The following is a 13,335-nucleotide window of genomic DNA, read 5'->3' on the forward strand; positions in this document are numbered from 1 at the left end:
AATGTTTGTATAAATGTCTTCCTTTATTCCAATTTCTTTGATCCAAAGTTCCTAGACTGAAATTAAATTAAATGCTCACGCGTCCTTTTTTATTCATTTTTTATTCTTGTCACAAATAATTATAAATTTACGGTTCGATTCATAAACGTACTATCTCGAATTATTGTTGTCTCTTTTACTCAAGTGTCAGTATCAACTAGAATGAATGTGACAACATATTCAATATGGCGGATTAGTACGTGTATATATCGCAGTCAACTGTTTGAATCAGCCGTTTTATTTCAAGCCTAGGCCCTTTACTAAACGGCACCGTTTACTTATGATATGTAGCTGTTATATTAAACGATACGGCTGAATATCATTCAATTCAATCAAGTAATTATCAACAAGTCATTTAATTAAGAGCCTAGGCCATTAATGAAACGGCTGTTTCTTGAGATGTATATCGAGCCATTAGATTAAATTTAATATAAGATTATTTATTTAAATTGTGAAGATCTCGTTCGTTTGCTAAAATGTTTGTGAATGTTTCTTTAAATAAAATGTATAAATTTATATAAATATTTGCTCTTTTGACTACGATCAAAGAGTTTGTCCCTTTTTAAGTAGTAAATTGTATGTTTGAAATCATTGAGAACTTATTATTAAGCAATTAAATAAAATTGAAAAAGAAATAAGTGATTTGAATGAAATACACCGCCTGTGGGTTGTGCCAGTTATTTTCGTTGGATTTCGTCTATTGCATTAACGTATATTTTTAATGTATCATTTGTATTTAAAACAAATAAGCCTTACATACTTTTAAAATTTATTTCGAAAATATTATTAAAATGACTGTATCGTCAATTTAAAAATTAATTATTTTAGCAGATGAACGACTATCGACTTGCAGATTCATGTGAAAACGCCAAAATATCCAATTGTATCTTAGCTGCCATAGATTTTGATACAAGTAGTATTGTTAGCATTTATAGATTTATTAATTAACCCAGTAATGCAATAGATATGTAGTTTTTTTTTGTGGCAACTCCAATTTTTGTATCGTATTACAAATAAAAAAGTGTTAATTTCAAAAAGATTCTAGAACTAACGGTTAGAATGTATTTGACAAGTTTAAAAATGTTGCAGCGTGAAATATTTATTTGGAAAATTGTGACAGGTGCGACACTGCCAGTACTAATTATTGTATGATATATTTATATTGTGAAAATAAATGAGTGTAGAAAGTTTGGTGTTTTATTATCTGTGATGATCAATCTTATTCCATACACATATTAACATCTCCACGTGATGAGTGATAAACAAAATAAAATATTTTTAAAACATATATTATTATTTAACGAATAAATTTTAAGGAACGACTCGGAAACAAATAATTTTTTATAAAATACATATGTGATGATAAGCCTAAAACACTTCTTGACGTACCTTTATTTTTCGTTATTTGTAATTAACATATTACTTTATGGACCATAAGTTTGTGGAATTTTAAATAATGCGTAGAAACGTGCCTTACTTATGATTTGAACAACTTGAGCCCAGATTCTTTTAACGTAGAAATACGAATGAAAAAATTCCTCAGTAGTCTTTCTAACTAAAGGGGATAGTACTCACAGATAACTATATACTAGTCAGATAGCGCTACCACAAACTAATGCGCCTAAACATATAGGTATATTATTTGACGCTACCAATAAAATCTAATATAAATCAGGACCAGCTTTTAAAACATTTTTCCAGTACCTTCTCTATAAAAGGAATTCGGTTCAGGCATAGAATAAAACAAATACATTGAACTCCTGAACGCTTATTCCAGGAGTAATTCAATAGGAAGAATGCTTCCAAAAAACAAATAGGAAAGAACCAAATAAATCACAAAACAGTTATTTTATATTATTTATTAATAAACTTCGTATTCAAAATACAAAACTAAATTGCTATTTAATATTTTCTTTAACATTTACATTAATAACGTTTGAAATACATATTTGAACTTCCTATCTTAGAATAGAATCATATAAATACATATTATAGACCCTTGCTCTACTGGGGGTATGCTAATGCCCCTTGTATGGGGCAAATGCATTGGCCCTTTCATATTTTTTGGCCTTTCCAGAATTCTATATCTGCCTTTTTATTTAATTTCTTTTCATCAGACATCAAATCTTATACTTTTTTATAATTAGACCACAGATAATCTATTTTCTACTAAAACCACTTTTCTAAACTTTATTATAAATTTTCCCTCTTTCAAGATAATGTTTCATCAAGACTTGACATAAATTTCTAAAATATTTACTAATATTATTTTTATACTGCTAAAATGACTACAATAAAGAAAAATTCGACGTTTCGCTCACTATGTAATATATCTACATATTTTGTTTAGTGAATATTTTTATACCCTGTTTTAAATATATTTAAATAATACAAAAACATGAAAGTCTTTTTCAAACAAATTAACTTATTAAATATAACTTTCAAAATGTGTTAAATCGACAATACTTTTACTTTTGTATAAAGTGGTATTTTTAATTATATGTTATATGTGTAGGTATAAACTATTGGTCCCAGACATGTATAACAAAATATAGTTAAATTAGTGTCCTAAAATTAAACATCAAAAGCCCAAATCGAGTTTTTATACTAATAATTTCTAAAATCAATTTTCACCTAATTTCGGGACACCCTGTATAAACACAACAAAAAATTTACTTTTCCACAAAATCACCTAAATAGAAAACAAATCTAGACTTATCATAAAAATATTATATAAATTAACGAATACACTTCGCTTGTAACAAGAACTGAAACCTGAAAAAAAAAAATATCAAAAAATAATTAAATTTTAAATATCTGCCATGTTGAAATAACGGCAGATTGTCATATGTAAGTTGAGTTACAATAAAAAAATATAATTCAACTGCAAAGCCGCGGCTTTCGCCCGCTAGCTAGATATATATTTTCGTATTCAAATACATATAAATATAGAAATGTAGCACTCACCATTCAATTAATGGTGGTGGCGTGTTCGAAATCGCCCTTGTCCAATTGTCTCTGCTTAGTCGGCTCGTAAAGCAACATGGACGTACGCTCGGGGCTAGTTTTGTTGCGTTGCATATCTGCGACATTAATCTATGATTATTTTATTTTATATTACATGGGATTTAACCTCTTTATCTACATATAAGTGGGAATGTATTATTTGTATATATAAGAAATAGCAAATACTCAGGAATAGGTCCCTCTAGGCGGTACCTCAAGGACGATCATAGATTTTAACGTTGGACTAGATTATTATATTACAAAAAAGTGAAAAGTAAAACGTACGGTAACAGCAGCAAAAAATAGTGAAAAAAATGGTTGCCTGTAAAGTCGGTTTAACGGGCGAAGATTTTACGTGACAACGTCTTTTTTTCCAACGCCAAGAACGCTCGAGAAAGACAGAGACAGAGACACAAGCACGCGCCGATTCAATGCGCCTAATTCTCTAGTGCTGCGCGCGCGGCGGACCGATCATAGTTCGGTGACTCATAACGTAACGTTACCGGGCGATACACTTTTTCATAAGTGCCTCCGAGTCGCAACCTAATTTAAGACGTTGTCTCGTCAAAATTAATGCTCTAGCCTTTTTACATAGATACTTCTGTTGTGACTGCTACATACACTAATTTTATGACTATCTTGCATAATATGTCTAATGCTTTCGGTAAGTTGACTCATCTACACTTTAGCACTGTACAATATCTTCATGTTCTTAAGTGCGAGTGCTGTATGTAATGTGGTAGTTAGTGCTATATTTATTATATTAATCCTTGTTACTAGTTTTTATTCTTATTTATCTGTTGTGGTATTTATAGTTGTTTTTAGTGCCACATGTAATGTAATATTTAGTTCTTTATCTATATCGGTATTTAGTGTTATATCTATGTTGGTAGTTAGGGTTATATCTATTGCGTAACGATTATTATGATAATTATAATGAACTAACATCGCAAGCTGAGTCTGCGGCGTTGCTGCGAGCAGATCTCGAGCTGGCGGCGGACGAGCTGCGAGGCGGAGGCGGGGCGGGCGCTCAGCGGCGGCGGGGCGGCGGCGGATATCGTGTCGGAGAGCGCTTTTGGGTGATCTGTAATTCGAAATTAATTTTTTTTTTAATTTGAATTTACTCACTCAATTATTCTAAATTCAAATTTATCGGCTGTAATACTCGTATACACAAATAAAAAATAAAGTTTTTGGAAAAATTTAAAAGGTGATCACTTTCATTTTCCAATTTGTGTTTTTAGCCAGCTTTTTAGTTGTTTTGAAAAAAATACATTCTTTCAATCAATCAATCAATCAACCAACCCATACCTCGTTCAGTAAGCACGATCTCTCGATGCATCTGCATCAGTTCAACATCGTTAACCAAAACTCGATGTTTCTTGCCAGAGTCCAGGGTTCGAGACCCGTCAGTGAAAATAACATCCTTTGTCTGCTTCGAGACTTCTACTATGGAGGAATTCTTGCTGAGCGGTAACTGCAAATTTTTGTACAGTGTTTTTATTTAACATTATCACCAATCCTAGATCAGAGTACCAAGTTTAAATTGAATCTATCCGTTTAAAGTAGGTCAAAATTGAGTCGAAAGAAGTCTGTTACATACAGACATACCGGTAAAGCTATAAAAGCGTGTGATATGTGAAACATGATCCTTTTAAACCTGAACCACTATGATCCCTACATTAGTTAGAAACAAAAAAAAAGATCTAAAAACATGACAAATACCGTATTCTTTTTATACGTCGGGCTGGACTGGGGGCGATTTTTAAAATCTATATGGTTCACCCCCCTATTCCTTACGATCGGCGACAACTTCCGAAATTCACTCCTAGGTTCCAACTCCACTTTCACCACACTCGAGTTACTCCCCTCCTCCTCCCTCCTCCCGAACAGGGGAGACAGTTTGGGCTTCACGGACGTACTATCCGAATCCATACTCTCTATAGTAATCGTCGAATCGTTATTCACTTTAATCGGTTTGACCACAATCAAGCCATTGTCTTTCTCCTTTGGTAACTCAAAGTTGGGGTTCTCAAAGCCCGTTTGAGTGGCTATATCGTCGCTCAGCGCTGTGAAAGTCTGAGAACCTCTGTTCGATCTGGTCATTTGTCGCCTGCGTTCCAACTCCGTGTGTATGTCTGTCTGTACGCGCAGGTTTATGTCACCGTAACGGCGCACGATATAGTTCAGGAGCCAGTGGTAGCCTTTCTTGAGGCCGGGGTCGATTTTTCGCGATTTAGTCGGCGTCGCTTGCGCAGTGTACGACTCCACCAGAGTTGGACATCTGTACCTGGTAAGGAAAAATACGCATATTGAATGTTATTATTGGATTTGATGAAAAACTTGCGGTAGACCGTCGTACATGTCGTGTCGTGTTTATTTGCGCATAAAAAAAGTAGAGTCCCAGGTGGGGTATGCCATATGGGGCAGATGAAATACATCTATTTCATAGATCGAAGTTTTTTTTTATATGGACCAGTAGGTGATAAACCTTCTGTGTCCTGCCAGATCGACACCTCTTTTTTGAGTCCTTTTTTCTTTAATGTATGTGTGCATTTGTGGGTGCTTAAACGCGCATGTGTGAACTACGGTGGCTGTGTGTGTGAAGCTCCGCGTATGCGCGTGTATACGCGTATACGTCCGTATATGCTTTGGTATTCCATCTGCTATGATTAAACATTTTTCTATAATGGTTAGTGCTTATGACATCTTAAATCCTAACTTGACTCTGATTTAGAAAAGGGGATATTTTTTGATAAGTTTTCCTATCTCTTTTTTTTGGTGTAGCAAATCATTTATGAATAATTTAATAATCATTTATGAATATAATATAATAAATTATAACACTTTATTTATAATCAAATATATTTTTGTCAGGTGTTTTATGCTCTCCTAGATAAAAGATTTTTTGAAATATACATTCCAATATATTAAAATTTTTAGTACTTACTTATTAACTAAAGGTTCAATATTCAGTTTCTCCACCACATCAATGTCATCCAAAGCACCAGTCTTGTCCTGTTTGTTGGCTAGCACTAGAACAGGCTTGCCTATAACCACAGATAACATAATACTATACTTCTATAATATATGTAATATTTGGGACCCATTTTATAAATTTAAAACGAATAGTTGATGTTTGGTAGATTACAAAAGGAATGTATTGAAATTTTCTAATTAGAAATAAATTATGTCTTTCTATACATATTCTATGGATAATTTGAGAATTGTGAATTAACAACTCTATTAGATTCTACATGTAACTTAATTTTCTTTATATGTACTATTGCTGAAGTATGTTGTTTACTTTAAGTATTATTGATACCTACAATATAACTAATAACAACTTTTAATTAAATTACAAAAGCCAGCGGCATGGCATATCCAATTATTTCCTCATAACACTGATAAGAGATACAAAAAACGTACCTGATATTTTATCGTGCGATAAAACCTCTTCTAATACAACTTTACACTCATCCAAGCGCGAATAATCGCTAGAATCTATTACAAAAATAACACCATGAACTTCACTATAATATTGAGACCATATTTGCCTGAATTGCGGCCCGCCGCCCAAATCGTATATCGTTACAGGCGTATCTTTATGTACTAAATTCACAGCCTTAAAACCAACTGTGGGTAAAACTTTATCTTCATTTTCGCCAGCTAAATTATTCACAGTTTTCGTCTTACCCGCGTTGTCTAAACCTATTAATATAAGCACAATATGACGACGTATTCGACGCCGCCGAAACACGCCCCAACAGTTACCCATAATTAATAACTTATAACACTAAATTGGCGATACTATCACTGGTTTTCATCACAAAATTTTCAATCAACTTTGAATTTGTCGCTCGCCGCCATTTCTATGTATCTTTTTTTTTTTGTTGACACAACGGTTACCAATAGCGATCGAGTTTTATGTGGCCAGTGTTATGTCAAAATAAACATTGACAATCGTTTAAATGTGGGTAAATGTTTAATTTTTATTATTTTTAATAATCATTACCAAGTTTTTTAAATATTACAATATAAGGTAAAACTTCGTATAACTGTATCACAATCGATATTATAATCCGAATCAGAAATACATAAAATACCTGTCGCCAAGGTAACAGGTGTTTATGCAAGGTAATTAAATATTGTTTTTGAGATATCATAACCTTAACAATGATAGGAAGGTCAAAAATAAAAATATATTTTATATAATCTTATTAATATTAAAACTCGTAATATTATTTTTAAAATACCTTTTTTCCCACAAACCATCAAACCAACATAGTGTATTATCATCTATTTAATAAAAGACATTTTAAAAAATACATAGGACATTTATTTTCAAAATAAAATAATAAATACAGGTACAATTTCTGTTTATTTACAAAGCTAAACTTTGAAATAAAATATTAAATTACGCGCCAATAAAAACAATGTAGCCATAATGAGTGTTGCTAGTACCATAAATCGAAATTGCACATTAGCTGAATCTGACAATAATTTTGTCGCCATTTTTGATTGAGAAGAATGCTAAATCTTTCATTACATTGTCAAGTTGTATTTCAGCGCCTTGCATTTGGTCGTCCATAATATATAACTTAGGTGATCCAGTAAAACCTTTCGAGAATAGCCTTTGTGCTAGTGTTACCAGTTTTTGAACTGCCATTGTCGAGGGAAATTTTTTCTTAATGACTTTTCCGTTTTCATCTTGTAGTGTTATTTCTAAAAGCTGAGATGTGAGTGTTACTGTTTTTTGCTGTTTTACGAGAAGACTGTCATCTGGAATGCCATATTCTGGAAAAAGACGATTTAATGCTCAATTAGTTCGGATATTATATATTCTAAGACTTCAATGAATTTTCTTCCATATAGATTCGATTTCGGTTGGAGAGTAACATAAAACCAGAGTTTATTTAATACAGTATCGAAGTATTTGGCAAAAAAAACTTTCAATAAAATTTTACTACCCCACAAAAAAAGAAGAGTCAGCAAGAAACTCTGTAGTTGCTCTTTTAAAATAATATCAACTTAATAAGTTGCAGATAACTCATGTTTGCATTTATGTTTAAGCACAATACTCACTATCAATCAATTCTTGGAATCTACAGTGTTCCAAATCAAATGCTTTCTTTGTGCTAAGATCATTCTGTGCCAATTTCCATTCAGCTCCATACCGTTTCATGTAATCATATTCGGCGCCTCTGCGTAATTCTCGTGTTATTGTTGATCCATTTAATTCCTGTAATTAAAAATATGATTTACTAGCTGCATTTATCATTATTGAAATAATATAAACTATCCTATCTTTTAAGTTCAATCGAATTGAACATGGTGTACAGATTTTATTAAAATCGATAGAGGAATCCATTGCAGTAAAAATATGTGTATATATATATATATATAAACTAAACAGGATGCATAGGTTTGTTACTTTTTTCAATTCCAGGGTTAAAATTATTCTAAACCCTTTTTTGAGCCTCAAATTATCTCTGTACCAAATTTCATCCAAAACAATTCAGTTGTTTAGACGTGATTTAGAAACAGACAGAATTACACGCGTAAATTCGCGTTTATAATATAGTACGTAGGGAGTAGGTATTTAGTATTATTAATAGTAATCTATCTATATATATAGAGAAGCAGAAATGAGGTTAGGAGTATAACTAAGGAGTTGTCAGTGCCGGCGCACAAAACTGCAGCATTCGTGGGAGCTTCAGATACTCTGCTACCAAATGCTGGAATAATATACCACCTCCTATTAAATGTCTAAATTTAGCTTCCGACGTGCGTACAGGAAGCACCTTTTGTCGGTACAGAATCTAACTTAATAAGTAGTACTGTATCTTAGCTTCCGACTTTTTATTGTTTGTTATTTGTGTAGCATTTATTTATTTATTTACATTATTCTCATTGTTATTTGCTATCCGTTATTTATATATATATCCTGGTCTTTTTTTTTTTTTTCTATTTTTGTGGTAATTTAAATATTCTATCCTTCAAATCTTTCACTTGTCTCTTAAACATATTTATCTATAATGTAGCCTAACATAATTGCTGATTTATTTGTGTTTATTTATTTCTTTCTAATCTATCCATCTTCCTTCTGGGTTCTGGCAGAATTAACAGCTTCATGGGTCAACTGACTCTTGGCATATAAAGCTGAGCCTGGACCTTTTCACAGCAACCTAACTTAGTTTTTATTTTATTTCTTTTCTTTTTATATGTTTTTATTTTTTTTTTTCTTATTTCCTGTTTTATGCTCAGTGTTTTGTCTTTTTTTTGTTAATTGTTGTGTGTGTGTTTGATTGTGAATAAATGTATGTCTATGTATATGTCTATGTCTATATTTTTCACCTGTAAATTGCCAATTTTGGCAATAATGAGCTGTGATGCAGAGTCGTAGTCCTCAGTGGTTTGTACTGGATTCTTTAAGAAGTATAGTTTCTTGAGATTCTTTAGTTTGTCCAATTCGCTCACTGACCGCCACTGAAAATAATTTTTTTTTTTAGAAAACACAAAGCAAATGCTAAATAGTTAGAATACTGTTTTTATTTATGAAATATAATATTCTAGTTTTTTACGAGTTAGCTATAAGTATAGAATGCTTGGAGTATCTAAAACTTCAGTATATTTTGTAGTGTTCATCTAGTGTCTAATAAATTTAAAAAGGAGGGTCATGACTATCAGAGTATGTGCAACATTGAAAATTTTTTTTTTGGACGTTAAAATTATTTAATTCACATAAAATCGACGCAGAACGAATATAAATCGTTTTTTTTTACTTAATTTTTATAGTATATACTTACATCACGAATTCTATTTCTATTCAAAAATAGAACTTCCAAATTTTCAAAAACATCGACTTTCGCATTTCCTGGGTCGTCGTTAAACCGGATATCCTCAATAAAGCAGTCATTTAAACTCAGAGCTTTCAAATTTCTCAAGTGACCCAAATTCAAAATTTCGAACCAAGAATCGATAGGGTTGCCATCCAAACGCAAAATTGTTAGTGTATTCAAAGTGACATCTGGCGCCTTTATTTTTTTAATCCTGTTATAGGCGGCTATGATTTCATTCACATTTGGCCAAAGGTGAGATAGAGCAAGGAGATCGGACCATTCGTATTCACATACAGATATGTTGAGTTTTTCCAAATTAGCAAAGTTTTTTGAGAGCTGGATCATAGTTTCTGTGGGCATGTCGATAGCCATGCGGTTTTTACTGGAAGAAAATAAAGCTTTTGTAATATATGATCTGCTCCAAAAAATGCTTTTATTTCAATTTTATTTACATAATCAAAGAAAAAAGTAATAGCTAACCTAAAAAAGAAGATTACATTACGTTAAAAAAAACACATAAGAATTTTTCAAGATATCTATTATATATTAATTCTTACTAATTACAGAGGCCTGTCTCCCTTTCCTTACGCTTCCCAGTCGATTCCTTCATTCCCATCGCATATCCTTACTCCTTACCCTTACATCTTAAAAGCAGACAATCAATTTAAAGTAGCACTACTCTGGCAAATTTTCAAGGATTGCGGTGATTGCTTACCATCGGGCGAACTACCGGTTCGGTTGTCTACTGGTCCACTCTGAGATAAAAAATTTACTCACCTAACATCAAATTCCCTCAAGTCTGGCAGCTGAGCGCTCAACGTGATCACTTCCCGCCAATTCGAGAAGAGATTCTGCGATACATCGAGACTCCTTACATTGGGGCAGAGCGAGAAAACGTCACCCGCCTTGGCCACGTTTTGGTCGTGCACGCACACTTCTAGAAGGCGATCGAACTTTCTGGAAGAGTTTACGTTTTTTGCATAAAGTAAAATTTTGAGGAGTTCATTTGAACAAATCTGTCTCAGATTATCCTGGTTCCAGTGGAAAATTACTCTTCAAGTGTCCACTTATTGAGAAACGCTTTAGAGTTTAGGGTATATAAATTGTTTTATATAATGTATCATGCAGCAGGCGAAGTTGTATGGCTCAGATAGTATGATTTGATAAAACAAGAGTAAAAAAAAATTGAAAGCTTAATGAGTACAAGATTATTTGCATGAGAGACCTTGGCTATTCTATCTTCTGTTTAGTTACTATTGGGATGAAAACATGTCATAAATACATACTGTTTCTGATGGATCTTCTCAAAGCCAACCATTTCAATGAAGGGTGCGCCCATTTCGCGCTTCCATTCGTTGATGACTGTCCTGCGGTGAGCAGCTACTGTTTCATCCTGAAATATGATCGAAATCAAAATATAAAAATCAGCCAAATTGGTTGAATCGTTAACGTGTTTTATAATTTGGTGATAGATTTATACATAAAATTCTCATGTCACAATGTTGGTTCCCAAACTCCTCTGAAACGGCTGGACCAATTCTTATGAAATTTTGTGTGCATATTGGGTGTCTGAGGATCAACTTTCGTCCATTTTTCATATAAGGAAAAGGGAAAAACTTAATTCTTACAAGTTAAAAAATAAAATTTAGTCTGTGTTTTGTCTCTTTCACTTTCAATATATTTTACTTACAATTGAAAGAAACAAAGTATGTGACTGAGTTTAAACATTGATTTTCACTCATCCACTAAAAAATTTATGGAATATATATTATTATTTATATATATTAATTATTCACATAGATTGGTTCACTAAACACATACTTTATTAATGAATAAAACACATGCTAATATATGGACAAGCAATCTGATTTTTTCATGTCAAAATATCCTTGATGCATGATAGTTGATGATCGTTCCTTTAACTCCTCGAGAAGCATAGAGCCTCTTTTTTCTTTCACTAATGGCTCGTATCCTTTTCCTTTCCCTTCACAGTTCTTTCTTTTATTCCTATCGTCAGTCTTTTCTTAATCCCTTTCCAATTTGATGTCAACAATCCATTTGTAGAGATGTAAGTCTACAATTGCCTAACACCTCTCCAAATGTTCATGGGCAGTGGTAGTGCTTACCATCAGGAAACCAACTAGATCCTTTGCCGACAATGACATAAAAACAAAATTTTTGGGCTCTCCTTTTAGCTACATAGGCACAAATAACTTAGAATGCAACATGTAATATAATTTTTTTTTTTACAATTTTAATAAGTCATGCTTTCTTATATCCTGTATACCAACATATCAGGTTGAGACAGTTGGTTTTTACTGTATATGAGTGTCACAAACAAGTTTCTTAAAATTTATATTTCAACAGAATTTTAGATATTTTAAGTATTTTAACTTTTGTAAAAAGCAAAAATAAATACTGTTTCATGTGGAACTCAACATTTTATATAGCATATGGGTTAAATACATGCCCTATGCTTTTAATTTGATACAACTAGTGAGAAATTACTTATATGCCTTTTTTATTAATTTTATATGAAATAAAACAACAAAAGTTAAATTAGGCCACATAATTAACCTACATTTTCAATATATTAATAGCTGTTTATAATTAAGAAAACAAAAACAACACTTATCAAAACAGTCTTTTGTGTGGGTGTGGATGATTCATAATTCATTTGTATGCGTATTGAACATAACTATATAGTTTTAATTATATATAATGTGGAAAACAGATTAAAAATTTATATTATATCTTACCTCGCGATCTCCGTAATACATCTGTATGGCCTCTGCACAGGTTTTCATAGGGGAGATTTTATTAGGTCGTATAAAAGAGCCCGCTCCAGGCGTCGTCGCTTTGAAATACTGTATACCATCAACACATCCGTCGTGTTTCCCGCGCTCAACGTTATCCCACTCAACACCATACCAAATCCCTTTATATCCCTGGACTTCACCAATATATTTCACAGTACCAAAATCGTCATTGCTTTTTACCCTACTACCAATCGACACTTGAATTTCGTTGTCATCGGAACCATTGTGACTGTCCATGGCGCCGTTACAAAATTTTGGTATTAAATTTACAGGCATAGCGCCCACCATTATTTTTATGTTTTCGAAAAAGGAACTATTTATCAAAAGAAAAACAGATTGATCTCTTTTCGGAAAGCTCTGCGTATGACAACTGTCAAGCTGACATTAAACATTTAACAAGGAAGTCAATAGACTCTCGGTCGTTATGGATGTGGGGCTGCCACATACATTGTCCTAAAGCTTTAAAGAAAATATCATAATATTTATATGTATCCTCTGAAAAGTCTATTTAATATTCTGAGGTGAAGAAACGAATAAACATCGTCACCAAAATACGATTATATTAATACACATCATAATATTACAACATTATTCCTACTAATTTGTATTATTAAGGAACACAAATTCCT

At 32.5% G+C, this 13,335-nt stretch overlaps 2 protein-coding genes across 2 annotated transcripts; both read right to left on the minus strand.

Moving 5' to 3' along the window:
• Positions 1-3,009: 3,009 nt before the first annotated feature.
• Positions 3,010-6,823, minus strand: LOC119836073 (ADP-ribosylation factor-like protein 13B). Its single transcript, XM_038361287.1, has 6 exons — positions 6,475-6,823; positions 5,996-6,095; positions 4,771-5,335; positions 4,357-4,522; positions 3,992-4,129; positions 3,010-3,122 (listed from the first exon to the last, which is right to left on the minus strand). Exons 1-6 carry the CDS (start codon positions 6,821-6,823, stop codon positions 3,010-3,012), a joined length of 1,431 nt encoding a protein of 476 aa, XP_038217215.1.
• Positions 6,824-7,411: 588 nt separating this feature from the next.
• LOC119836066 (tubulin-specific chaperone E) lies at positions 7,412-13,022 on the minus strand. The gene is made up of 7 exons (XM_038361280.1): positions 12,647-13,022; positions 11,174-11,280; positions 10,665-10,844; positions 9,855-10,269; positions 9,403-9,534; positions 8,131-8,287; positions 7,412-7,842 (listed from the first exon to the last, which is right to left on the minus strand). The coding sequence occupies exons 1-7, from the start codon at positions 12,992-12,994 to the stop codon at positions 7,529-7,531; spliced, it is 1,653 nt and encodes a 550-aa protein (XP_038217208.1). The 5' UTR covers positions 12,995-13,022; the 3' UTR covers positions 7,412-7,528.
• Positions 13,023-13,335: the final 313 nt, after the last annotated feature.

The sequence above is a fragment of the Zerene cesonia genome, chromosome 22, assembly GCF_012273895.1.
Source record: "Zerene cesonia ecotype Mississippi chromosome 22, Zerene_cesonia_1.1, whole genome shotgun sequence".
Classification (NCBI taxonomy): Eukaryota; Metazoa; Arthropoda; class Insecta; order Lepidoptera; family Pieridae; genus Zerene; species Zerene cesonia.